The 27,193-nt window shown below is 40.8% G+C and overlaps 1 protein-coding gene across 1 annotated transcript in view; it reads left to right on the forward strand.

Moving 5' to 3' along the window:
* Window positions 1-26,885, forward strand: part of CEP89 (centrosomal protein 89) — a 78,009-nt gene extending 51,124 nt beyond the window's left edge. The window contains exons 16-20 of the mRNA XM_012554169.1: window positions 5,467-5,634; window positions 6,641-6,782; window positions 11,239-11,328; window positions 19,041-19,210; window positions 26,645-26,885. Of these exons, the coding sequence (XP_012409623.1) occupies window positions 5,467-5,634; window positions 6,641-6,782; window positions 11,239-11,328; window positions 19,041-19,210; window positions 26,645-26,885 (811 nt within the window). The remainder of the gene's footprint in view (window positions 1-5,466; window positions 5,635-6,640; window positions 6,783-11,238; window positions 11,329-19,040; window positions 19,211-26,644) is intronic.
* Window positions 26,886-27,193: the final 308 nt, after the last annotated feature.

Below are 27,193 nucleotides of genomic sequence, written 5' to 3' on the forward strand. Positions count from 1 at the left end.
TGCAGAGACACACACACGGGCAAGATAGACACGATTTGAGGATAGGCTTAAGCCAAGGAACCAAGGAACCCCCAGGGCTGCCAACAAGGAAGGAATTGACATGGCTGAGACCCTGATTTGGAATTTTAGCTTCTGGACCTGTGAGGAAACAGATTTCTGCTCTTTAAAGCCACCCACTTGTGGTATTTCTGGTAAGGCAGCAATAGGTAACTAAGACAGTATTATACAAAGACCTGGTGGAAAGGTAGACAAAATAAGGAGAAGGAAACTCAGGGTGTTTTTGTTTTAGCTACCACAGACATGAAGTAAGCCAAGGACATCTTGGAGTTTGGCCAAATGGAGCAGATAGGCTGCTGAGGCTGAAAGACACTTGCCCTCTGATTGCCTCAATTAGAAAGATCCCTTCCGTTGCTAATATCGTAATAGAGATAAACTACATGCAAAAGAGGTAATTATTAACTAGAAGAAAAGGAGCTGTCTAATTAGCTCCCACATTGGAGGAAAGTCTGGGGAGGAGTTTGGGAAAGATTGTGCCACCGGCAAAGATAAGATCCTGAGGAAAAAGGTTAAATTGAACCTGTGTTTGGAGAGCTTCTAGTTATGGTGCATTTGTTTCTCTTATCCTGGTTGAAGTCAGTGTAGATAATAACTATGGAGTTGTGTATCCATTTTATCTTGGTTGTTCTACCTCTTGGCATCCCTGCTTGGAAAGAACTGTGGCATGGGAAATGGCAGAAGCTGTTTTCCTAGTAAACTGTCCGGTTGGCTTATGATTGGACTGGTGAGTACACCTTGAAGCTTAGAGTGCTCTCTTTGCTTTTACTGTTGCCTAGATAGGTTGAGGAGCCCTGGTGGCATGGTGGTTAAGAGCTCGGCTGGTAACCCAAAGGTCAGCAGTTCGAATCCACCAGCCCCTCCTTGGAAACGCTATGAGGCAGTTCTCTTCTGCCCTACTGGGGCCCTATGAGTCGGAATCAACTTGATGACAGCAGGTTTTAGATAGGTTGAGCCTACTCAAGATAGGTAGTTGGAGAAAAACAGGGTATAAACCCACTTTTTGAAAGAAATTTAGCAAACTTTGTTGGGCAAAGCTAAGGGTTTAGAGCGAATGGTGGTCTCTACAAAGGAAGACCTTCTTTATCCTGACTTGGATAAATAAGCCTGTATCTTAAATTGAACCTGACCACTCCACATACCTCATCTATGTACACAGAGTCCCAGTTAGCAGTCAGGGAGACTCCAGGGCAGAAAGTCAATCTACTTATACAATACACACCACATACCCAGTTCTTAATCCTAAAATAAGAGCAGATGACCAGATTTGAACAGACAACAAGAATCACTAGGCATAATGGGAAAAAAAAAAAAAAAAGCAGCATCCGTCTTCCCTTTGTTCTTCCCATGTCATTCAGTATCTTGCCCGTAGAATCCTTCAGAATTGAAACTTGAGGCTTGAATTTTTTTCTTCAGTTCTTTCAGCCAAGCATATTCTTCCCTTTTGGTTTTCTAACTCCAGGGCTTTACATATGTCATTGTAATACTTTACTTTGTCTTCTCTAGCCACCCTTTGAAATATTCTGTTTAGCTCTTTTACTTCGTCATTTCTTCCATTTGCTTTAGCTACTCTGTGTTCAGGAGCAAGTTTTAGAGTCTCTTCTGACATCCATTTTGGTCTTTTCTTTCTTTCCTGTCTTTTTAATGACCTTTTGCTTTCTTCATGTATGATGTCCTTGATGTTATCCCACAACTCGTCTGGTCTTTGGCCATTAGTGTTCAATGCATCAAATCTCTTCTTCAGATGGTCTCTAAATTCAGGTGGGATATACCCAAGGTCGTACATTGGCTTTTGTGGACTTATTTTAATTTTCTTCAACTTCAACTTGACCTTGTATATGAGCAATTGATGGTCTGTTTCACAGTCACCCCTCGCCTTTTTCTGACTGATGATATTGAGCTTCTCCATCGTCTCTTTCCACAGACATAGTCAATTTGATTCCTGTGTATTCCATCCAGTGAGGTCCACGTGAATAGTCGCCGTTTATGTTATTGAAAAAGGTATTTGCAATGAATAAGTCATTCGTCTTGCAAAATTCTATCATGCGATCTCCAGTATCATTCCTATCACCAAGGCCATATTTTCCAATTACCAATCCTTCTTCTGTGTCTCCAACTTTTGCATTCCAATCACCAGTAATTATCAATTCATCTTGGTTGCATGTTTAATCAATTTTGGACTGCAGAAGTTGGCAAAAATCTTCAATTTCTTCATCTTTGGCATTAGTGATTGGTGCGTAAATTTGAATACTAGTTGTATTAACTGGTCTTCCTTGTAGGTGTATGGATATTACCCTATCACTGATCACATTGTACTTCAGGATAGATCTTGAAATGTTCTTTTTGACAATGAATGCAATGCCATTCCTCTTCAATTTGTCATTCCTGGCATAGTAGACTATATGATTGTCCAATTCAAAATGGCCAATACCAGTCCATTTCACCTCACTAATGCCTAGGCTATCAATCTTTATGCACTCCATTTCATTTTTGATGACTTCCAATTTTCCTAGATTCATACTTCATACATTCCACATTCCAATTATTAATGAATGTTTGCAGCTGTTTCTTCTCATTTTGAGTCATGCCACATTAGCAAATGAAGGTCAGAAAGCTTGACTCCATCCACATCATTAAGGTCGACTCCACTTTGAGGAGGCAGCCCTTTCCCTGTCGTATTCTGAGTGCCTTCCAACCTGAGGGGCTCATCTTCCAGCATTGTATCAGAATATGTTCCACTGCTATTCATAAGGTTTTCACTGGCCAATTCCTCCCCACCCTCCTCACCGGGTTTTTTCTTTTTTTTAATTGTATTTAGATGAAGATTTACAGAACAAAGTAGCTTCTCATTAAACAGTTAGTACACATATTGTTGTTTGACATTAGTCAACAACCCTACGCACATCAGCACTCTCCCTTCTCGACCTTGGGCTCCCTATTAGCAGCTTCCCTGTCCCCTCCTGCCTTCTAGTCCTTGCCCCTGGGCTTGTGTGCCCCTTTAGTCTCGTTTTGTTTTATGTACCTGTCTAGTCTTTGGCTAAAGGGTGAACCTCTGGAGTGACTTCATTACTGAGCTAAAAGGGTGTCCAGGGGCCATTCTCTCAGGTTTTCTCCAGTCTCTGTCTGGCCAGTAAGTCTGGTCTTTTTTTGTGAGTTAGAATTTTGTTCTACATTTTCCTCCAGCTCTGTCCAGGACCCTCTGTTGTGATCCCTGTCAGAACAGTCAGTGGTGGTAGCCAGGCACCATCCAGTTGTAGTGGACTCAGTTGGGTGGAAGCCATGGTAGTTGTGGTCCATTAGTCCTTTGGACTAATCTTTCCCTTGTATGTTTAGTTTTCTTAATTCTCCCTTGCTTCTGAAGGGGTGAGACCAGTGGAGTATCTTAGATACTCACAGGCTTTTAAGACTCCAGACGCTACTCACCAAAGTAGAATGTAGAACATTTTCTTTGTTAACTGTGTTATGCCAGTTGAGCTAGATGTTCCCTGAGACCATGGCTCCCAAAGCCCTCCGCCCAGTAATTCGGTCCCTCAGGGCGTTTGGTTTTGTCTGTGGAGCTTCCATGACCTTGTTCACTGGCCAGTTTTTTTAGAAGCAGATCACCAGGTCCTTCTTCCTAGTTTGTCTTAGTCTGAAAGCTTTACTGAAACCTGTCCACCATGGGTAACCTACCTGGTATTTGAAATACCGGTGGCATAGCTTCCAGCATCACAGCAACATGCAAGCCACCACAGTATGACAAACTGAAAGACGAGTGGTGAAAACCATTCTAGAGAACGGAAAATGAGTGAATGCTCCCTAACTCATTTCGTGAGGCTAATATAACCTTGATACCAAAGCCCAAAGTTACTGTTAAATTTCACTGATAAGCCTTGACGTAAAAACTCTAAACAAAAATATTAAGAATAGATGTGAACTTCCTTAATGGTAAGGGATATCTATTTTTCGTCGCTTGCCAAAAGCAAACCTTATTATAAATTTGGAATTATTTTTCCAATCTATTTTTTTTATTTTTACATGAATAGCGTATAGTATTTTTTGACATATCTGAAGTTTATTAAATGAATTCATATCTTAAGTACGTTACGCATCTTGATTTTTTTTTCACTCAGTTTTCAAAACATCTTTTCATGTTGAGATGGATATATGGTTTATTCTTTTTAACTGCTGCATGGTAGTATTCTGTCATACAAAGACTGCATATTACTTAGTCTATTGATGGAAGTTGAAGCTATTTTTAAGTTTGTTCCTATCAACAATGCTGCAAAGCTCTCTTGTATGTGTCATCTCTTGCAAATCTGCAAAAGATTCCCTAGAACACATACCTAGAAGTGGCAGTGTTGAGCCGTAGAGTGAATGCATTTCTAGATTTTCATATTGCTCTCTGAGATGGCTGCAAACTCTTAACAACACTTTCACAACCCCCGAATGTCTTTGGTTGCTTTTCATCATGAACTTTTCTGTACTGGTCGATTTGGTACCAGGTGGGTTTATTACTTAGGCAAAAATACTTTTAAATAAAATTCTAAAATAAAAACAAAGGGCAGTAAAGGAAAAAGACAAAAGGTGAATTTAATTGAAGCCTCCATCCTGTGATTTTTGCCCAGGAGTGTCCTCTGCTCTGTGACTAACTTGTACTGGTAGGGCTCACAGTAAACCAGAAAGCAATGGAAGCTACCTGGAAAATTGCTAACTGGGTGCTCAGGGAGCCACTGTAGTTTGAGCTCATTGAAATGAGAGAAGTGACGAGGACCACAAACACGCAACCTGAGCCTTGCTCGCCGGCAAGCCAAGGAGTAAACCTCATGTGGTCCCCAGAGAGACCACATCTCTCAGAATGTTAGGCAACCTCTGTGTCCGTGGTCCTGCCTACTGAGTCCTGGTGATTGCATGAAAATTGAGAAAACCAGTGAAGAGACAGCTCATTTATTAAGCATCGTTTTGTCAGAATTACATATTGAAATTATATGTCCCCCCCGGTTTTTTTGGGGAGTGCATTCTTTTATCATAAAACATATATTATTATGAAATAAATTTTGTTTTACCATTAGGATTTTTTGACAGTTACAGAAATTAAGCTGTCTTAAATTCTTTCTGGAAGTAATTAGGGTCACTATGAGTTGGAGCCAACTCAACAGTACCTGACGGCAACAACAAAATATATATGCACAAACGCAAGCAAAAACTGTGGGCAAAAGCAGGGCTTAGAGGGCCGATGCCATCAAAGAAGATGCGGCACACTCTCTCCTGTCCTGTAGGAGCTCCATCCTGGGTGGGGAGAAGTTTCCTCAGAGGTCTTCCGAATGATCCACGAAGGGCCGAGGGCCAGGATGTTTATCGCTTGTCTGGCAATGACTGCCTTATGTAAGCCTCCATGTACTGGTTACATGCCTTGATGTTTTTCTCCTTCAGCCAGCTGCAGAAGGAAGAAGAGAAAGGAAGTGCTGAGATGGAAGAGTTGATGGAAAAGTTGACGGTCCTGCAAGTACAGAAAAAGAGCTGGCTTTTAGAGAAGAACAATTTGATGGTTAAAAACAAAGCCCTGGAAGCTGAACTTGAAATGGCACAGAAAATAAATAGGTTTGTTATTTTTTCCTTAAGCTTATTTTTTTAAATATACTTTATAAGAAAGACAACTGGAGAATGTTCTATTTCATTTCCTTTATCTTTTGTTTTTCTAATAGTGTTGTAAAATGGAAACGGGTAATTGAGATCGTTGGATAGCCAAATAAAAGTGTAATAAGAACTTTTCTGTGGACCAACATTTTTCAAGTCTGTAGTTCAAAGATTATTGATAGTCATGATGATAACCCTAAGACTCTGAAAGTTCTAAAAGTGCATTCCTAACTATTTCCCAAAAACCTACTTTGGGATTACCCAAACCAAAAAAACAAACCCATTGCTGTCGAGTTGATTCCGACCCATAGTGACTGTATGGGCCACAGTAGAACTGCCCAAGGCTGTAATCTTTACAAAAGCAGACTGCCACGTCTTTCTCCACAGAATGGCTGATGGGTTCAATCTGCTGGCAACCTTTCAGTTAGCAGCTGAGCACTTAACCACTGCACCACCATAGCTCCTTACTTTGGGATTACAGGATCTCTTTTTCAATAGTATCTTTTAGAACATGAGCCAAAAAAATTAATAAAATAATATATAATTAGCCTATTAATTGATTAAGCATGTGTGATTCATGTTGATGTGATTTGGAGTCAGTAATGGAGCCCTGGTGGTACAGTGGTTCAGAGCTTGGCTGCTAACCAAAAGGTTGGCAGTTTGAATTCACCAGGCGCTCCTTGGAAACTCTATGGGGGCAGTTCTACTCTGTCCTGTACGTTCATTATGAATTGGAATCGACTCAATGGCAACGGGTTTGTTTTGGTTTTTTGGAGTCAATAATTATGCTTGGTTTAAAATTCAATTCAATTACCTCTTCTCATCTTCAAACTTAGTAGAAGATTTAGATTGTTGAAGAATAACATTTAAGTACTAACATACTTGATATTTTTATAATACAGATATTCACTATGCCCTAGCCATTCAGGCTAATGAATTTTTTATTCCACCATTTGGGGGAACGCTATAGGAGATCTCAGAAGAAAATTGATGTCCTCAAAAAGCAGGTGGAAAAAGCCATGGACAACGAGATGTCTGCTCGCCAGTACTTGGCAAATCTTGTTGGACTGGCAGAGAATATAACTCAGGAACGTGACAATCTCATGTATTTGGTAAGTTTTCTCAAAGTTACTTCAAGTAAACTACAACTTAATACACAAACATTATCATTTTAAGAATATTTTTTAAAAAATGGATCCATAAAACCCTCATCCTTTTAAATTTCTACCACGAATTTTCCAATTCCCCGGAACTTTATCTTTTCATCATGGGGAAAAAGCCTTTCATGTTTAGTAATTAACTCAAACTCTTAAAATAATGTCAAATGATATTTGAAAAGATAAAATAGTGTAATTGGTTTATTTAACTAAGAAGGAACAGTAGGCATCAAGGCATGGATTATACCTACAAACATACCTTTTTATTCTTTCTGGGAAGTTGTCTAATATTTTCCCAGTTTGAGGATCAAACAGAAGAATTATAGAGAGGCTAAATAGAGTCCATCCTAAGGAAATACTTTAAATGGGCACAAAGACAAAGGTACAGTAATATTCATCCCAGCATTGTTTATAATGGCACTAGTCCCAGGGTAGGGAATTGATGGAATGAATTATTGGTGGACCTAGATGATAGAGCACTACACAGCCATCAAGACTGTTGCTGTTGACATCATTCCAGACATCTGTACATATACAGCATATTGTGGGGTGAAAGAAGACAGATTATCAAATCAGTACATATGTACATGGGTACACATTTATACTATTGACAAAAGTCTGATAGGATTTACTCCAGAATGTTAATGGTGAGTTGTCTAAGTGGTGGATAAGAGCTAATTTTTTAAAAATATTTTTATTTATCTTTATTATTTTTCTGCATTGAAAACATATTGCTGATGTATATTTAAACATGTTTATTTAAACAACTTTACAAATGTCTGGTAATATCACATTAAAAATAATAGTTTAATGGATGTCATTACAAAAGAAATCAGTAGACTTTTTTTTTTTAATTGTGCTTTAGGTGAAAGTTTACAGAGCAAATTAGTTTCTCATTAAACAGTTAATACACATACTGTTTCATGACATTGGTCACCAACCCTGTGGTATGTCAGCACTCTCCCCTTCTCAACTTCAAGTTCCCCACTTCCATTCATCCAGCTTTCCTGCCCCCTCCTGCCCTCTCATTCTTGCCCCTGGGCTGGTGTGCCCATTTAGTGTCGTGATCGTGGTTGAGCTGCATGTATTATTGTTTGCTTTATAGGCCTGTCTAGTCTTTGGCTGAAGGGTGAACTTCAGGAGTCACTTCAGTACTGAGTTAAAAGGGTGTCTGGGGGCCATACTCTCCAGGAAAGAAGTAGGCTTTTCTAAGAGAGTCTGAGAAACTGACAAACTTGGAAGTAACTTGGCCCTTCTTTGGGGTGAAGGAGGTATGGGGACTCTGTCAGGATATGTCACAAGACTATTCCTATTTTTTAAAAAGATATTAAATTCCTCCACAGAAAAATGGACAGAGGATTTTATTCTTGATTATATAAAAGGAAATATAAACAGTACATAGTTCTTGGGGGTGGGGGAATTTGTGATAAAAGAAATGCAAATTATACCAGCCTTGTACTTACACTAATGTTACATATTTTTATTATTATTATTATAGTTGCTGATGGGAATGTGGTAAGCCTGGTCACATACTACTGGTGGTTTCTAAGTCCTTCCTTGAGTCTTCTAGAAAGCAATTTGACACAGCATGTTAGGAGCCTTAAAAGCATTCAGACCTTCTGACCCAACAGTCCCCTTCCCAAGAAGTTACTGTTCCCAACAAAAATGTTAAATTCCTTAGGGTCACTGACATTTTCTGTAGCACTGCTGAGTGCCCATTTCCTCCCCTGTTGGGTCTCTTGGGTTTACCCACAGGGATTGAGAAGGCAAAGCAAAGGCTTTTTGAAAAATGTAAAGTGCCAAACAAACCCATTTATCTGGCAAACATTCACGTGACCTGCCTGCCAGCTGTCAGTGCCACTGTAAATACAAAGCCATTTTGTGTCAGGGGCATGAGCAGGACATGCAGGTTTCCTCATCCCTGGGGTGCAGGCCCTGAACCTCCCATGTGGGCTGGAGAGCATCACAGGCTTCAGTGATGAGGTCCAGAACCTCTTTGACCCCACACAGCCCCTCTTCAGCCCACCCCTCATATTTGTGGGGCCCGATGGAAATACAAATGGAGGCCTATGTACTGTGTGACCAAATATTTAAAAGTTAGAAATCAAGCCAACAGACTGTTAATAAAATGTGTTGCCTCCTTCTGCGTCGACCTGTGTGATGGCTCAAAGCCAGACTTGAGTTCTGAATTCTCAGACCCCTCAGAGTCACAGTTGAAATATAGGACCTGGAGGGAGCGGCCCTTATCTCACTTCTCAGTCCCCCACCACTGTCCATATTCGTGAATAAGAACATAAACCCAGTCCCCAAAATGTGAAGATTAATCATATCACCACTTTCCCACTTCTCAGTCATCTCTGACACCAGCTGCCCACACAGCACACTCTCTCTCTTTGCCCCTAGCCATCTGGAGCTAGGTCAGAGCTCACAAATTGAAAGGACACTGTCCTTCAGACTGCCAAATAGGCAGATGATAACCGCAAACTCAGGAGTCCGCATGATACCCTGACTTCTGACCTTCTGGCCACAGATTTGGGGTTTTCCCACTCCCCTTCAGGATGCCAGCTTCCCCTGAGCTCCATCACTTTCACCCGCTGTCTCCCACTACTCCTTTGGTTTGATAATTCACTGGACTGACTCACAGAACTCACAGAAATTACTAATGATTACAGATTTATTATACAAAAAGGATACAAATCAGGATCATAAGGAAGAGACAGACACATGGTGAGATCTGGGAGAGTTCCCAACATGGAGCTTCCATATCCCAAAGAGGGCATGTCCTCTTGCCTTTGCCAACCAGGAAGCTCTTAGAGCCTCTGTGTTCAGAGCCTTTATTGGCCTTAATCATCACTATGTCATGACTGAGACATCAATACAAGTCGTGATTGAGGCATCACTAGTCATGATTGAGGCCTCCTTGCATATGCCTCCCGAGGTTAATTGCTACCAGGTGGTCTTTGTGCTCTGGCCAGCCCCCACTCATTAGCACAAATGCTCTGGTAGTCTGGAGGTTTTAAATAATAAAGGCACCTCAGTTACTCAGGAAATTCCAAGAGTTATTTCTCAGAAACCAAGGAAAAAGGCCAAATTGTTTTTTTTAAGGTAATTCTTGACCACGCACCATGCAGAGAACTACCAGGACATCTGGGCAGGGGACTCTGGACCAGGCCTGGGGTAGGCATGTCCTACCCTGGACATGCTCTGCAAGCTCCTTGCCCCAGGGAGCACCATGGCCAGGCTAGCCTCCGTCCAGGGTGGTATTGGCTGCTTCTGCCATCTGTGCCCTGCCCTGAGACTGTGGGCTGTGTATACTTGCCTCACCCTATCCTGATCTTCTGGGTCTTGTGAGCGCTCCCCTACACACACACCCACACTCAGGGAGGGATGCCACTCTGTTCAACCTTGGGAAATTTTTACTGCTTACCTATGGCTGCAAATAACTTAGTTGTTGCTGTTAGTTGCCATTGAGTTGATTCCAGCTCATAGCAACCCTATAGGACAGAGTAGAACTGCCCCATAGGGTTTCTAAGGCTTTAATCTTTACGGGAGCAGATCACCAGGTCTTTTCTCCCGCGGAGCAGCTGATAGGTTCGGCCCTACGACCACAAATAACTTTAAAATTCCCCAAATACTAGTTCACTATCTTTCACTAATCCCATTTCTGTAGGAGACACAATAGCCTTAGACACTGACATCTTAATTTCTAAACCTGTATCTAGTATGGATTTTCCTTGTGATTTGTGGCAAATCATTTAACTCTCGTCTTACATTTCTTTCTGGAAAAATGAAAATTGTTACCACCAGCCTACCTTAAAAGGAATGTTCATCTTTACCTTTTTTTTTTTTCCTACTCTTTAATTTTAGCATTTGAAATAGGTAATTTATAATGTGTAGTAGTTCATTTTCCATCTGGATATTAATCTGAATTACTCAGGTTCAAGTGACATCTGTCTTGGACATACTGCCCGTCGCGTTTGGTATGGAAAGCAGCATTATACATTAATGTATTTCATATTCAGTTATCCTTAATTTTGTAATCATGGAAATTACTCAAGTTAAAAAGTTTATTTGCATCTTGGCACTTATTTCCCATAAAAACAGAGAAGTGTTCTAGAAGCCTTAACAATCGTTCACTTCCCCCTTGTCCGTGGGGCTAGATCTTCCATTTGTGCCCAGGAGGGGCACTCAGGGTGCTGTTCCCTGCTCTTGACCACCCCCCCCGAGATGCGGGCCACAGCTCTGCCCACACACAAGGAGTCAAGGAGGGATGGGTACAGGTAGGCCAAGACAAGTGGCAGGGTGGAGATAATTTATGAGTAGTAATACTCTTCGAAGAAGAATTTTTTATTATTTTACCTTTTCTGTAAAACGAAGAGTGCATTATTCTTCTCTTTGCCTTTCTACTTAGGCTAAATGTTTAGAAAGCGAGAAGCATGGAGTTCTCAACAAAATAATAGAAGGCAATATTCGCTTGGGAAAATTAAAGGAAAAAGTCAAGGTAAGTAGTCATTAGTTAGCCTCGGAGATTCCATTTTCAAATGGGAATGAAGGCCTGCGGTGTACAGATTTCTGTGTTTAAGAAAATGACACATTTTGCCTGAGAGTTGTCACTAATCAGAACAAAGCAGTATAAGCGTTCATTGGCAGAAATAGCACCTCTCAACTCATTTAATAAATTATGAATAATCCCCACCATAGAATACTATGCTGCTGTAAATAATAATAATAATAATAATAATATGTATATGGAAAAGTCTGCAGGCTATATTGTCAAGCCCAGCATTTGTTTGTTCAGCTGGAGAGAAGTATTGACCAGCTTCTGTCTTGGCTTAATTGTGACTTCATTCTCCAATTTCTGTGCCCAAGAAAACTACTCTCATTGTAGCTGCTCTCCTCCTTTGAGCCACCTTCCTCATGTGACCTCCATAATCCTTGTAGACTGCAGACTCCCAGCATGCATTCACAGCCCTGCCAGTCAGAGTAGCTTTTATTGGGGTAGGGGCAGAGACAGAAGCAGTAGGCTTAGAGGCCTGAGTGGGGGGCTGGGAACCTGTGGAGTTTAGAGGGGAAGGTACTGTGAGGGCATGCGTGGAGGGCATCCGATAATGCAGATAAGATCCAGGACCTCTGGGCTCAAGTGCATGTGTGTATAGAACAATAATTAAAGGGACCTGATAGTGGAGAAATAAATGGATGATATTTCATATGTTGGAATATTGAACTAATGAAAGAAAAGCTAAACATTGGTTGACTGTGTGTAAATACTCATGGTATTGGCTAAACAGTATATGTATGAGTAAAGGTATGTAGGGAGTTTGTTTTATTTTAGGAAATAAAAGGTTTATTTCTGAATTATTTATTCTTAAAAAGTTAAATGAAACAAAATTTATCTTAAAGTTCCTCAGACCCAAATGTGTGTCCTCACTTGCTAACTGAAAGGCTGGGGATTTGAGTCCACCCAGAGGTGCCTTGGAAAAAAAGCCTGGTTATCTACTTCCAAAAAGTCAGACATTGAAAACTCTATGGAGGGAGAATTCTGGGAAGATGGCAGCATAAACAGACCATCATTCCGACCCTCCCCCACAAGGATACAACAAGAAATACAACAAAGCAGCAGCGAGGCTTTGAGGGACTGTGAATTGGAGAGCAGAGGAAAGCAGCAGGGAAATGCAAACAGGCAGAATCAATGAATCAACAAGTTGCATATGGTAGGAAAACAGCTTCTCCCACTGTCCCTGCCCCTCCCCCGAGCCACACAGGGCACCAGCTGCTATGAACTGGAGAAGTGGCCCCAGAAAAAGAGCCTGTTTTTCTAACCACCACACCCCTTGCCTGTATAGAGACAGGACTCCAAGCTTCTTCTCTAAAATCAGCAAGGCAGATCTTCCCAGGGGTCCATTTGGACTGTGCCAGCACCTCCCCCACCTGGACACTGTTGGCTGCAAGCCTACTATGAATTGCTACAGAAGGCCTCCTGCAGTGGAGTCTGCTCTCATAGTCAACACTCTACCTGCCTCCCTGCATCCCCCATAGCTCAGGCCTTTGAAATCAACAGGAGAGATCTCCTGCGGAGTCAGTTTGGGGCTGTCTGCTCCCCCTTCTGGTTGATGCTGAAGACTGCTGACTGAGGCTCCTGTGTACTACGAAGCAGTCATCTTAACCGGAGGCTACACCCACAGCCAACATACTACAAGGGGGGCTCAGATAGCAAGAAGACACACCTGCCTGGGGGTCCATTCAGAGCATAACAACCCCTCCCCCACCTGGAGAGAGTCTGCTCCCATAGTCAGCACTCTACCTGCCTCTCTAGGCACCCCATAACTCAGACCTCTGAAACCAACAGGGCAAACCTCCCTGGGGGTCAGGTTGGGTTAGTTTGCCCCTACTTCTGATTGGCACTGCTGACTGATGTCTAAGGCTGCTGTGTGCTAGGAAGCAGGCATCTTGAGTGGAGGCTGCATTCACAGCCAGCAATCTACTGGGAGGATACTGATAGCAACAAGGCAGACCGCTGTGGGGATCTAACTGGAGCCTGACACCCCCTCCCCCACCTGGTAACTGTTGGTTGCCAGGGGGTTGCAAACTGCTACAGAAGGCTTCTGGAGTGGAGTCTGCTCCCATAATGAGCACTCTATCTGACTCCCTGTGCACTCCATAGCTCAGACCTCTGAAACCAACAGGACAGACCTCCCTGGGGATCAGCTTGGGTCTGTCTGCTTCCCCTTCTGGTTGGCGCTGAGGAATGATGACTAAGGCTGCTGTGTGCTAGGAAGCAGGCATCTTGAACAGAGGCCACACCCACAGCCAGCATACTACAGGGCGGGCTCTGATAACAACAAGGCAGACCTTCTTGAGAGTCTGTTTGGAGTGTGACGACCCCTCCCCCAACTATTAACTGTCGGCTGCTGGTCTGATACGAACTCCTTGAGAAGGTCCCCTACAGTGCAGCTGGGGTGGGTCACCTAAGTGGAGACTGTTCCCTCAATCACCACAGCGCCAATGGGGCTCTGAAGCCAAGAAGGCAGATCTCTCAGTGGTCCTTCTGGGGAATGTCAGCCCCTCCTTTCCTGAAACAGAGGACTGTCTGCCTATGCTTCCCCTGAAAGCCAGCTCAGATATAAGCAGCCCCCAGAGAGCAGGGAAGGAAACCTTAGGCAAAACCAGAGGGCAACACCTAGCCCCAAAGAGGGCTTACTGGGTGTGGGTTTTCTGACTAAAAACCTGATTACAGAAACAGAGAAGGGAAGGGAGTAATAACCAGAGAGGAAGGACTACACCCCATGGTGGACAGATTGATTAGTACATGTTATCTCACCTGAGTGGTGGTGCCCGCTAGTGGACAGACTGACCACAGCGTGTTCTCTGGTGTGTTTGGGAGATTGAAGGTTGACAACAAGACTTGGAACTTTCAAGTCCCAGTTAAACCAGGGAGTGAGACAGAGCTATAACAGAGAGGGAGAGGAAATGGTAGGGATAGGCCAACGACTCTGCCCACCTAAATGTTTCTTGCAGAAAGTAGTGTGGGTAAAAACACCAAATACTGGGGAAAGCTGAGAAAGTTAACACCCTCAAAAATTCCAGTGCCCCAACAAAAAAAATCACAAGACAGACAAAGAACAGAGACACAATGGCCCATCCAAATGAACATGACAAAGGGAGTGAAAGCACATCTAGGGATGACCAAATAATGGAAAAAATGGAAGACTACAATACAGTAACATTAAATGTAATTAAAGAACTAAGGGAAAACAGAGACAAAGAGCTAAAAGAAATAAGGAAAACAATGCAAGAACCAAATGAGGACTGAAAAAAAGAGATATTGCAACTGAAATTGACAATAACTTAAATGAAAATCACAATAGAGGGACTTACTGTCTTAGTTATCTAGTGCTGCTATAACAGAAATACCACAAGTGCATGGCTTTAACAAAGAGAAATTTATTCTCTCACAGTCTAGGAAGCTAGAAGTCTGAATTCAAGGTGCCAGCTCCAGAGGAAGGCTTTCCCTCTCTGTTGGCTCTAGGGGAAGATCCTTGTCATCAATCTTCCCTGGTCGAGGAGCTTCTCAGCACAAGGACCCCAGGTCCAAAGGATGTGCTATTCTTCTAGCTCTTGTTTCTTGGTGGTATGAGGTCCCCATGTCTTTCTGCTGCTTCTCTCTTTTGTATCAAAAGAGATTGACTTAAGACACAACCTAATCTTGTAGATTGAGTCCTGCCTCATTAACATAACTGCTTCTAATCCTGCCTCATTAACAGCATAGAGGTAGGATTTTACAACACATAGGAAAATCACATCAGATAACAAAATGGAAGACAGTCGCACAATACTGGGAATCATGGACTAGCCAGTCAAGTTGACACACATTTTGTGGGGACACAATTCAAACCATAACACTTATCAACAGATTTAATCAGGCAGAAGAAAGAATCAGCAAATTAGAGGATAAAAAAAAACAAAAAACAAAAACCTGTTGCCGTTGAGTTGATTCTGACTCATAGCCACCCTATAGGACAGAGTAAAACTGTTCCACAGGGTTTCCAAGAAGGAGCTGGTGGATTTGAACTGCCAGCCTTGGTTAGCAGCTGAGCTTTTAACCATTGTACCACCAGGGTCCAATTAGAGGATAAGATAGTTAAAATTACAGATACTGAGGAGCAACAAGAATGGGGGCTCAAGAAGGCTGAGCACAGTTTAGTGGAATTATGGGAGAGCAAGAGACATAATATACGCATCATGGAAATTCCAGGAGATGAGAAAAGGGACAGAAAGAATATTTGAAGAAATAATGACAGAAAATCTCCTCAATCTAATGAAGGACATGAAGCTACACATCCAAGAAGCTCAAAGAACCCCAAGCAGGATAAACCCAAAGAGATCTACATCAAGATACATCATAGTTATACTGTCAAAATTAGAGATAGAGAATCCTGAAAGCAGTGAAAGAGAAGCAAACATTCACACACAAAGGATCGTCAATAAGATTAAGTGCAGGTTTCTCCTCAGAAACATTGGAGGCCAGAAGGCAGTGGAATGATATATTTAAAGTACTGAAGGAAAAAACTGTCGGCCAAGAATACTATACCCAGTGAAACTATCCTTCAAGAATGAGGATAAAATTAAAATATTCCCAGACAAACAGAAGCTGAGAGAGTTCCTATCCACCAGACCAGCCCTACAAAAAATGCTAATAATAGTTCTGTAGATTGAAGGGAAAAGACACTGGAAAGTAATTCAAAGCTATATATAAAAAGAAAGATACCTAATAAAGGGAACTGCATGGACAAGGTTAGGGGCTAGTCAAAAGGTATTCATGCTTGATAATTCTAAATATTTTGTCCTTCACGTTTTTTAATAAGAAATATATAAAAGGCAAGAATAAAATCATGTTACAGGGCACGTGATATATAAAGATGTAATTAGTGATAACAACAACAAAAGAGGGGAGAGGAATGGTATTGATACAGAATTTCTTCTATGTTACTGAAGTTAAGTTGGTACCAACCTACCTTAAAATGTTATAAATTCAAGCACTTAAATATAATATTCATGGTAACCACTAAGAAAATATATAAAAAAACATACACAAAAGGAAAGAAGGGAACCAAAAAGGCTCACTACGATAAACCAACAAAACACAAAAGCAAATTGTACTAAAGGACAAAGACAGAGAAGGCTTAAGACACACAAAAAACAGCAAAAAGGCAGAAGTCACAATAGCCAAAAAGTGGAAACAACCTAATACCCATCAACGGATGGATGGATAAGCAAAATGGTACATACATACAATGGAATACTACTCAGCCAGTAGGAGAAATGAAGTCTTGATACATGCTACAGTGTGGATGGAGCTGGAAGACATGCTGAGTGAAATAAGTCAATCACAAAAGGATAAACATTGAATGACCTCGCTTATATAAAAAGACAAAAGGCAAATATATAGAGATCAGAGTTTATTAGTGGTTACCAGGGTGGGAGGAATGGGGAAAGGGAGGGTTAACGATGATGGAAAAATTCCATTGATTAAGGGTAGGGTTGTACAGCCAATGATTATAATTCTGTCAATAAATTGTATACCCGTAAAAAGTTGGACTGGCAAAAATTGTGTCATTGATATATTTACAACAATGACAATTAAAAAAAAGAAGGGAGAGAGAGAGTAGCTGCTGCTTATGTACAGCTGAACACCTCGTGGGATTTGGTTCCTTGGTTTGGAGGTTTAGGGTCATGGTTTCATGGGACATTCCAGTTTGTTGGCCTAATAATCTGTTTAGTGCTTCTGTTCTACCTCCTAGTTCATCAGGTAGCGCCTGGGGTCTCAAAAGCTTGCAAACGGACATCCATGGCACAACAATTGGTGTCTTTTCACCTGGAGCAATAGAGGAAGAGGAGTCAGGAATAGGAGGAGGATATGGAATGTGTGACTAATTGCCTCCATGAACAACTGCCTCCTTTGCCATGAGACCAGAACTGGATGGTGCCCGGCTACCACTACTGAACATTCTGATCAAAGATTCCATAGAAGAATCCTGATCAAAAAGGGGAAAATGCAGAACAGAATTTTAAATTCTCATCAACCCCCGGCTTCCTGGAGCCATGGAGGATAGATGAACCCCTGAAACTATTGCTCTGTGATAATCTTTAAACCTTAAACCAAATCTATCCTCTGATGTCTCCTTAAAACCAAACAGTAGTTTTCCTTAACTAGTAAAAAAGGGTCTGCTTGATCATTATGCTCTTTTAAGAACTATGTATATGGGATCAGATTGACAGCAGCAACTCGAAAGATTAGATAGGAACCTTAGGGGGCAGTGAGTTTGTGTTAATGGGGGAGGAACACTCAGAAAAGGAAGGTGAGAATGGTTGCACAATTTGAAGAATGTAATCAGTGTACATGTAGAAACTGTTGAATTGGTGTATGTTTTGCTGTGTATATTCTCAACAACAACAACAAAAAATTATTTTCAAAAGGAAAGGAAAGGAAACCCTGTGGAATACAGTTCTGCATGACACACATGGTGTCACCATGAGTGAGAATCGACTTGACGGCAACTGGGAAAAAAAATTAATTCTAATTAATCCACCTCTCTTGGTCTAAGACATATCAGGAGGTTAAAACATAAGTAAGGATATAAAAGGTGTAACAACGCAATTAATAAGTTGTGTTTTAGGTATATATACAGAACAGCCACAAAAATTGGTTATATATTGGCCGCAAAGAAAATCTCAATAAATCCCTTAAGTAGGAATCATGCAGATATTTGTTGATCACAAATATGAAAACCAGAAATTAATTTTTAAAAATCAGAAAATAAAACGTCTTTTTAACCTGGAAGAGTAGAACTGCACACTAAACGATGGTCAGAGGGGACATAAAACTGTTTTTCAGAATTTCTAAAAAATGTGATAAAAACACTGTCTATGAGAATCTATGTGACAGCAGTTTTAGAAATGCTCAGAGGGAAATTAATAACCTTAAATACTTCTGTTCATAAAAATAAAAGAAGGGATATAAATAATTAGGCTTTTATCTCTTTCATCTGTTTGACTATGGAGAACGATAAACCTTGTTGGATTCTTATATGGAGGTCTCCTAGGTAAGTTTAAAACATTGCTGACAATTTACCAGCTGACCAAACGATAAAAATCGTCCTGAGAAAACAATGCAAAAGCAAGTTCATTTCCAAGAACATTCAGTTTGTTCTCTGATGGTCATATTTTATGTTTTTTATTTTGTAGCATATTTAAAAAGAGGCATTATACAAATTAGAAATTTGGTTTTATTGTACCAAAAATTATTTTATCACTTGATGACCTTTATGATCCAAAATTGCCCTCCCAGATCAGACTTATTTAGGATGAACTCAACTTAGTGGGCTCTTTCAGCCCAAGGTGTGGGCAAAGAAAAAACTTGCTGTCAAGCCAATTCTGAGTTATGGTGAACCTATGCGTTCAGAGTAGAGCTTCTCCATAGGATTTTCATGCTATGACCTTTTGGAAGCAAATCACCAGGCCTTTCTTCCAGGGCACCTCTGGGTGGGTTTTTAATGCCAGCCTTTCAGTTAGTAGGTTAGTAGCCAAACGCTTAAGCATTGGAGCCACCCAAGGACTCCAAAGTGTAGGTAGGGAATACAAATGGAGGGTGTAGGAGGAGTAATCAGCCTAGGCCACAGGCAGCATCTCCTTGCTCACTCAGTGCCTCCCGCCCAGGGCTACAAGAAGCAGGCAGCCCTGAAGCTGGGTGACATCAGTCACCGTCTGATGGAGCAGCAAGAAGACTTCGCTGGCAAGACAGCTCAGTACCAGCGGGAGATGAGGCACCTCCACCGGATGCTGCAGGACAAGCAGGAAGTCCTGGACGAGGCATTGCAGCAGAAAAGGTACAACACGTAACATACCTGTTGCCGTCAAGTCGATTCCGACTCACAGCGACCCTACAGGACAGAGTAAGACTGCCTCATAGGGTTTCCAAGGAGCGGCTGGTGGATTTGGACTGCCAGCCTTTTGGTTAGCGGCTGAGCTCTTAACCAGTGTGCCATCAGGGCTCCAACACGTAACATAGGCATCTGTCATATCTAACATGTATTTTGTGTTTTGAATGTTTGCTAGAATTTTGTGGTAAAACCCTTTGGGCCTGTTTTCTTCTTTGATTACATATTTTTTGTTTTTTACATTTTAGTTTTATCTGAGTTTAATTTTGATCTTGACTTTCATTTCCTCATTTTCTTTATTTTCTCTTTTTAAAAATTTTGTTGTTTGAACATTGAACTTCTTAAATCAGTCCAGTCCTCTGTCTTCCCTTTTTTCTACCCTTTGCCATCTCTTGGATTTTTAAAATTTTATTCAGTTTTCTTGGCGATTTCACTAGGTTTCTGTTAAGTTTTTTTAATTTCTGCTGTTTTTTTTTTTTTTTTAAATTTTTAAGACTTCTGTTTAACTTCTGATCCTTTGCTTCTTGTAAGATCGTAATGCTACAATAATGGGTGCGATATATTCTCTGTGGAGAGGTTACATCCGTTCCATCTTTAATCTTTAAACCTGCGATAGAGGAAGTACTGTCAGTGTATTAAAAAACACGGAGGAATTTCCCATGCTTTGTGAAGGTGAACCTGGCGGCCCCTCACATTATTTTGGTTTCACATGTAAGTTAGACTTTTCATAACGGCTGTGTTGTCATTGGCAGACTGGAATATGAACTGACATATGCAGAAGACTCAATAATGCTCAGATGGTTTTCTTCAAGCTCTGTTACTATTTGTATTTCATTTCCTATTCCTGGAAATATAAACAAAGCCCCTGCATTCTTAAATTTTCAGTTGAGACAAATGCATTGGATAGCATTAACATGAAATCCTATGTTTGAAGCAAATCCATGCATATTTATCATGTAGAGAGGAATACACATATAATTTTTTAAAAGTATTGCCCAGAACCTTACGAAACTATGTTCTTATGTATTCACATTTGAAGTCTTTAAAAACAAACAAACAAACAATGTAGCTCCAAAGTCATTTGGCATTAGATGTTTTCTGTCCAAATCAGTCTGTTAATAATCCAGTCTCTGAAAGAATTTTTTCAATCTATCAATAGTCCAGTGCAAGTAACTATATATCTGCTGCTGTGAAATTGATCCCTGCCTGCCTCTGCTTTTGAACCACTGAAATAAAGCAGATGGAGGAAATACTTGCAGGTTACCTGTCTCTAATCATCTATAGCCTAGTAGCCACCAACTTGGAGCTGGGTATTTCAAATACCAGCAGGATCACCCACGGTGGACAGGTTTCAGCAGTGCTTCCAGGGTAAGACAGGAAGAAAGGCTTGGTGATCTAATTCCAAAAATTAGCCAGCAAAAACCTTACGAATCACAATAACAACATTGTCCAGCTCGCTTGCTTTGAACACGTCATCAGGAAGGATCAATCGCTGGAGGAGGACATCATGTTTGGTGAAGTAGAGGACCAGTGAGAGTGTGGGAGACCCTTGCTGAGATGGCACAATAGCTACCACAATGGACTGAAACGTGCCAGTGACCATGCGGATGATGCAGGCCTGGGCATCGTTTCCTTCTGTTGTACATGAAGTCGCTATGAGTCAGAGTCAACGCGATGGCAGCTACCGACCTATTTGTCTGTCTAGACAAGATTATTCTAAAATTTGTATGAAAGGCACAGGAACTAGAATAGCTGATTTTTTTTTTTTTTAAAAAGACTAAAGTGGGAGGAATCAGTCTACCCAATTTCAAGAGTTATTACATAGACCAGGTGATACTGACAGAAGGACAGACACGTAGATCAATGGGACAGAATAGAGAACCCAGAAATAGACCGCACAAATGTGCCGGGCTGATTTTTGACAAAGGTGCAAAAGCATTTAGTGGAGGAAAGATAGCATTTTCAACAAATGATACAGAGCAGTTGGACATCCATAGGCAAAAAAAATGAACCTCAGTCTACACATCACATGTTACACAAAAATTAACTCAAAATGGATCATGGGCTTAACTAAAATACAAAGCTGTAATACTTTTAGGGTGAAAAAAGGATAAAATCTCTAGGATATAGGGCTAGGCAAAGAGTTCTTAGATTGTGACCAAAAGCATGATCCATAAAATGAAAAACTGATCAATTAGACTTCATCAAAATTTAAAATTTTGCTCTGTGGGAGTCTCTGTTAAGAGGATGAAAAGACAAGCTACAGACTGGGAGGAAATATTTGCAAACCATGTATCCTACATAGTTCTAGTATCTATAATATATAAAGAACTCTCAAAACTCAACATTAAAAATAATAAGTAATCCAATTAGAAAATGGTCAAAATGCTGGAACAAACATTTCACCAAAGAGGATATACAGATGGTAGATAAGCTCATGAAAAGATGTTCAACGTCACTGGCCATTAGGGAAATGCAAATAAAAACCACAATGAGGTATCACTACACACCTCTTAGTACAGCTAAAATAAAAAGTGACAACAGCAAATGCTGGCAAGGATGCAGAGAAACTGGATCACTCATACATTGCTGGTGGGAATATAAAATGAGACAGCCAGTCTAGAAAGTTTGGCAATTTCTTAAAAAACTTAAGTATGCAACTACCACAGGACCCAACAGTTGCACTCCTGGTCATTTATCCCCGAGAAATGAAGACTTATGTTCACACAAAACCCTGTACATGAATGTTGATAATAGCTTCACTGGTAATGGCCCAAACCGGAAACAACCCAGATGTTTCAACCCATCTTTCAGTGGGTTAATGGTTCAATAACTGTGGTACATTCATACCATGGAATACCCCTGAACAATAAAAAGGAACAAACTGTTGATACTTGCAATAACCTGGATGAATCTCCAGGGAATTATAATGACTGAAAGAAAAAAAAAATCCCACAAGGTTGCATAGTGTATAATTCCATTTATATAACATTCTTAAAATGACAAAATTTTAGAAATAGAGAACAGACTCTTGGTTCCCAGGGTTTAAGGAGGGGGTGGAGTAGGAGAGAAGTGGGCATGGCTGCAAACTGAGAACATGAAGGGATCCTTGTGGTGATGGAAATGTTTTGTATCTTGACTATATCAATGTCAGTATCCTGGCTGTGATATTGTACTATAGTAACGGTCCTGTAGTACAAATATAGTACAATATGTTGCAAGATGTTACCATGGGGGACACTGGGTAAAGGGTACACAGGATCTTGCTGTATTATTTCTTATAATTTCATGTGAATTCACAATTATCTCAAAATAAAAATTTTTATTAAAAAAATTCAAAATTTTAAAAAAATCAATTCAGACAAAAAGGAGGCTTGTGATAGATAAATGATATACCCTCATGTTCTAAAATGATGTTTCTTAAACCTCGTCAGGAGATGTACCAATGTGATTCCAGTTACTTACGTGAAATCATATACTATTCAAGAGCTCTCAAAATGGAAATGATAAAAAATAAACCATAAATCATACCTGGTTTCTTTATTATTGCAGGTATATAGATTTAACATTGATGTCACATGGATAGCTGCAGGCTGAGTGGTCAGTTCTGCTCATTGGGAGCATGTGACAGTAAGACAAGTATATTTAATGCCATGGGAATGCAGGTATCTCTTTATGTTTTTCATAAGCCAGATGCTTCGTAATGCCAAGTGAACCAAATTCTTATCTAACATGTATTAGTAGTCACAGACGTTCTTATCACCATAAATAGTCACTTTGTAAAAATTTGGGTCAATATAAAGCTTCTTGCTAGATGGGAGTTTTAGAATTGCATTAATAAAATGATTTTTTAAAAATTTTCTCCTCTTATCCCCATTTTTTCTTTCTAATAATTTCAAAGTTATACATTCTATTTCTATTTTTTAGTGGTTACCCTTGAAATTTGACCATGGATACTTAACATAAAAAAAACTAAAGTTAATCAGCATCCTACATTTTCCCCCCACAATGCAGGATCATTAGAATGATCTCATCTAATTATTTCCCACTAAGTTTATGTGCTGTTATTGTCTATTATTAGATATAGATATGAAAAAGAAAAACAAAAATCCCATTTTATATCATTTTAGTCCCAGAAATTAAATATTACCAGTTTTTTTTGTTAGTTGTTGCTTGTTTTGATGTCCGCCACAGTTTGCCAGTTTATTGGCTTACTCTTCTTCCTTGCATCTCAGACCTTATTTTTCAGATTATTTTCCTTCTTCCTAAAGTGCAGTTTTTAGAAGTTTCTTTAGTGAGATTCTATTGGGAGTAAGCTTTTCTTAGTTTTTGTTTAACTGAAAATGTCTGCATTTTGCGCTCATCCTTGAAAGATAATCTCTGCTGGGTATAGAATTCTACCTTGAAAATCATTTTCTCTCAGCACATTTCACTCTCTTCTGGATTTCATTATTGCTGTTGGGAAGTCTTCTGTCATTTTTTGAAAATAGGTACTTTGTCTTTTCTGTCTGACTGCTTTTAAGATTCTGTCTCATATTCTGCAGTGTCATTGTTATATGTCTATTAATTTCCTTTTATTTATCCTACTTGGTATAAGTTATGCTCTGTGTCTGTGATTTTATGTCTTTCTTCAGTTCTAGAAAATTCTCTGCCATCATCTCTTCAAATATGTCTTTTCCTCCACTCTTTCTAAATTTCCTTCTGTAACGTAGATTAGATATATGTTAGACCTTCTCATTGACTCCTCCATGTGCCTGCCTTATCTTTTTATATTTGTTTTTAATCTCTTTGTTTTTCTGGTCTGCATTCTGGGTAATTTCTTCTGCTCAATATTCCTGTTTACTGACTGTCTCTTCAGCTGTGTTCAATGTGCTATTTAACCCAGCCACTGAATTTTTTATTTCAGCAACTATATTTTTCATTTTCAGAAGTTCTGTTTGGTTCTTTTGAAAATCTGCCTAGTAATTTTTAAAAATAAGTTCTTGGTGTTTGCTTATGTTTAATACATTGTTTATTTCTTTTACTATTTCATTCATAGCCATTTTATATTCTAGGCATGATAAATCTTGTTTTGTTGACTCTTGCTCTGTTTTGCTTATTTCCTTGTGTAATTTTTTACATAGTAATTTCTTATTATGAGCTCATATTTGGATTAATTTAATCTGTGGAATCTTGAAAGTTTGGATTGAGAATGGGAGAATGTTTTTCTCCAGGTCACCAAAGAACATTTTAATCTTTTAAGCCACTTTAATTTTATTATTATTTTTAATAGACTATAGTAGTGATTTTTAAAAAAATTTTAAGGACTTTTTTAAAAAACCAAAAATGTAATGCAGTCACCACATTTAACAGTAGATCTTTAATATTATCTGTTTTCCTGGTCTCCACTCTGGGTAATTTCTTCTGCTCAATATTCTGGTTTACTAATTTCTCTCTTCAGCTGTGTCCAGTGTGCTGTTTAACCCATCCATTAAGTTTTTTCCCTGATTGTCTCAAAAATATCTTTTTACTCTTGGTTCACTTCAGTCAGGGCCTGGGATTCCTGATCAATCGTGGGGAATAGTGTAGATTCAAACTGTGCGATCCATGTGAGAACAGACCAGTAGCTAGTCTCCAAGGAGACTCTTTTCAGCCTTTCAGAGCAAGTTTCTTTTGAAGATCGGAAGATTTTTCAACCATTCAGCCTCTCTCTGAGGGTCCTTCATGTGCTTCTACTTCACTGTCTAGTGCTGGGACGTATAGTTTAGAGTGTTTCTAGGGAGAAGAAGAGAAAGACAAATATGAGGAGCCCTTGGATTTTCTGCCACAGCCAGTTTGCATGAACCCAAGACCTAGTCTTCATTCCAAACAATTCTGGGTTTCTGACGTTGGCTTTTGTTCTCAGAGCAACACCGACATTTTGTTTGTGCAAGTCTGTGGCTGCAGCTTAGTCTTCTTTTTTCCTTAGGGATTTCCTGTTTTTCTTTTGAGTTTAGCCATACATTTAAACATATTTCTATGATTTGTCAAACATCTGGGTGTTTTCTGCCAGCAACAGAAGTCCAGGGAGTTTTTTAGACATAGTTTAATTAAACAGTTCTTGACACTGAGTGGACCTTGGAAGGAATCAATACAGGCTCTCGACTCTGGGCTCTCTCACACCCATTAACAGTTCACAAGAAAAGTGACCCTGGACAAGTGTGCAGGTTACTGGTCTCCCTGAGCCTCAGTGTCCTCCTTTTTGAATATGACTCCTAAGTCCACCTGCTCATTTGGTTGCTAACATTTTCCAGAATCATCTGGCAATATCTGTTAAGGAGCTGGTCTCCCCATCCCACCACCCCAGACAAGGCCCTCTCCTTCTCTTGGGCTGAGGCCTGAGGTTCTCTTCTCCACATTCCGAGTGGGGTTCACTGTCCTCTGGGGTGGTGGCTGGTATCCTGGTCTGTTCCTCCATGGCCCTGTGAGGACATGGATACCTTTGTCCACCCCGGTTTCCCCAGCATCCCACATGGTGGCTGGCACAGAGTTGTTCTCAGGAAACACTGCTTTGCCACCCTTTCCGTTTCCCACAGGCCTTGTCTCCCTCTGGGCACTCACCCTCCTGGACACGGTCTAGACCACTCTTCTTCAAGTCCTCAGTTACAGGCCCCACTCGCCATTTCCCTAAGACCCCCGCCTTGCCCCCTAACTCACCCTTTGCGTCTGGGCCCATCAGGCCATGCAGATGAGCACCTATGAAAAGTCGCAGTGTTGGCCGGGTGACAGTGCAGGCAAAGGGGACATGGGGGAGGGCCTACAGGGTCCATGCTGGGTGGGCACCCACAGCCAGGCCATTGTGCAGTAGGCTTAGGTCAGCTGCTCCAATTATTGTATGTTGTTATTGTAAAATAATGAGAGAACAAAGAATCCGAGCACCCTTACCGAAAGAAAGGAAAAGGCAGAACTTAGATAGAAGAGGTAAGAAATTGTTCACCTGTACCTTTGTGTTCTTTTCTATATCCAGGAGGACCATTTAACTCTGACAGCCCCGTGGCATAGTGGTTAAGAGCTCAACTGCTAACCAAAAGGACGGCAGTTTGAATCCACCAGGTGCTCCTTGGAAACTCTATGGGGCAGTTCTACTTTGTCCTTTAGGGTTGCTCTGAGTTGGAATCGACTCGATGGCAATGGGTTTGGTTTTTGGTTTTTTTTGTCTTCTTTTCTATATCCAGGAGGACCTTGGTGTTCCATTTAACTTTGACAGATCTTGCTTCAGAACCCAAGCACAGTGAGCTCTGTACTTGGATGTTAAGCATTCTTTCATTTGAGTTCTTACTGCTTTAGGAATCACAAGACCTTTGTTAAATCCCTTTAAAATCGTGCTATTTTGGACCTTTCCTTTGTTTTGTTGATTGTTCTCAGAGAAATGGAAGGGGAGCTGGAAGTTGTTTGGGAGTCCACCTCCAAGGAAAACCGAAGAATCCGAGAACTTCTTCAGGCCACGCTGGAGAGGACAGGCATGTGGGACAATACCAGAGCGGGCAAGGACCCCTGCCTCGACGGCATATCTCAGGGAGACATGCTGGATGGCTGCAGTTTCGGCTACTGTGACCTGAAGCCTCCTCCAAACACCCACCAGAGTCTGCACAAGCCCCTGGACTAAGGCTCCCATTGGCGAGAAAGGTCTGCTTCACACAGGAAAGAGGAGGGCCGCTCCTCCTGCCCAAGACAAGCGCCAGCCGTGTGGAAAGGGGAATCACAAAAGGCCACTGAGTGCTGCTGTGTTTCTCCCCGCGGAGCCAAGGAGGAAATAAACTGAGAAATTTAGTCAGTTTTTACATTTTTGCTTTATTTTAAATATGCTGCAGAAATATTTCCTAGCTGATTCGCATCCTCTGATCCCATTCCCACCGAGGTGGGCCTGTGAGACCCATTTTGGTGGGTGTTTAATGGTGACCTGGCCCACTGTCC

The sequence above is a fragment of the Trichechus manatus genome, unplaced genomic scaffold (genome assembly GCF_000243295.1).
Source record: "Trichechus manatus latirostris isolate Lorelei unplaced genomic scaffold, TriManLat1.0 scaffold00014, whole genome shotgun sequence".
Classification (NCBI taxonomy): Eukaryota; Metazoa; Chordata; class Mammalia; order Sirenia; family Trichechidae; genus Trichechus; species Trichechus manatus.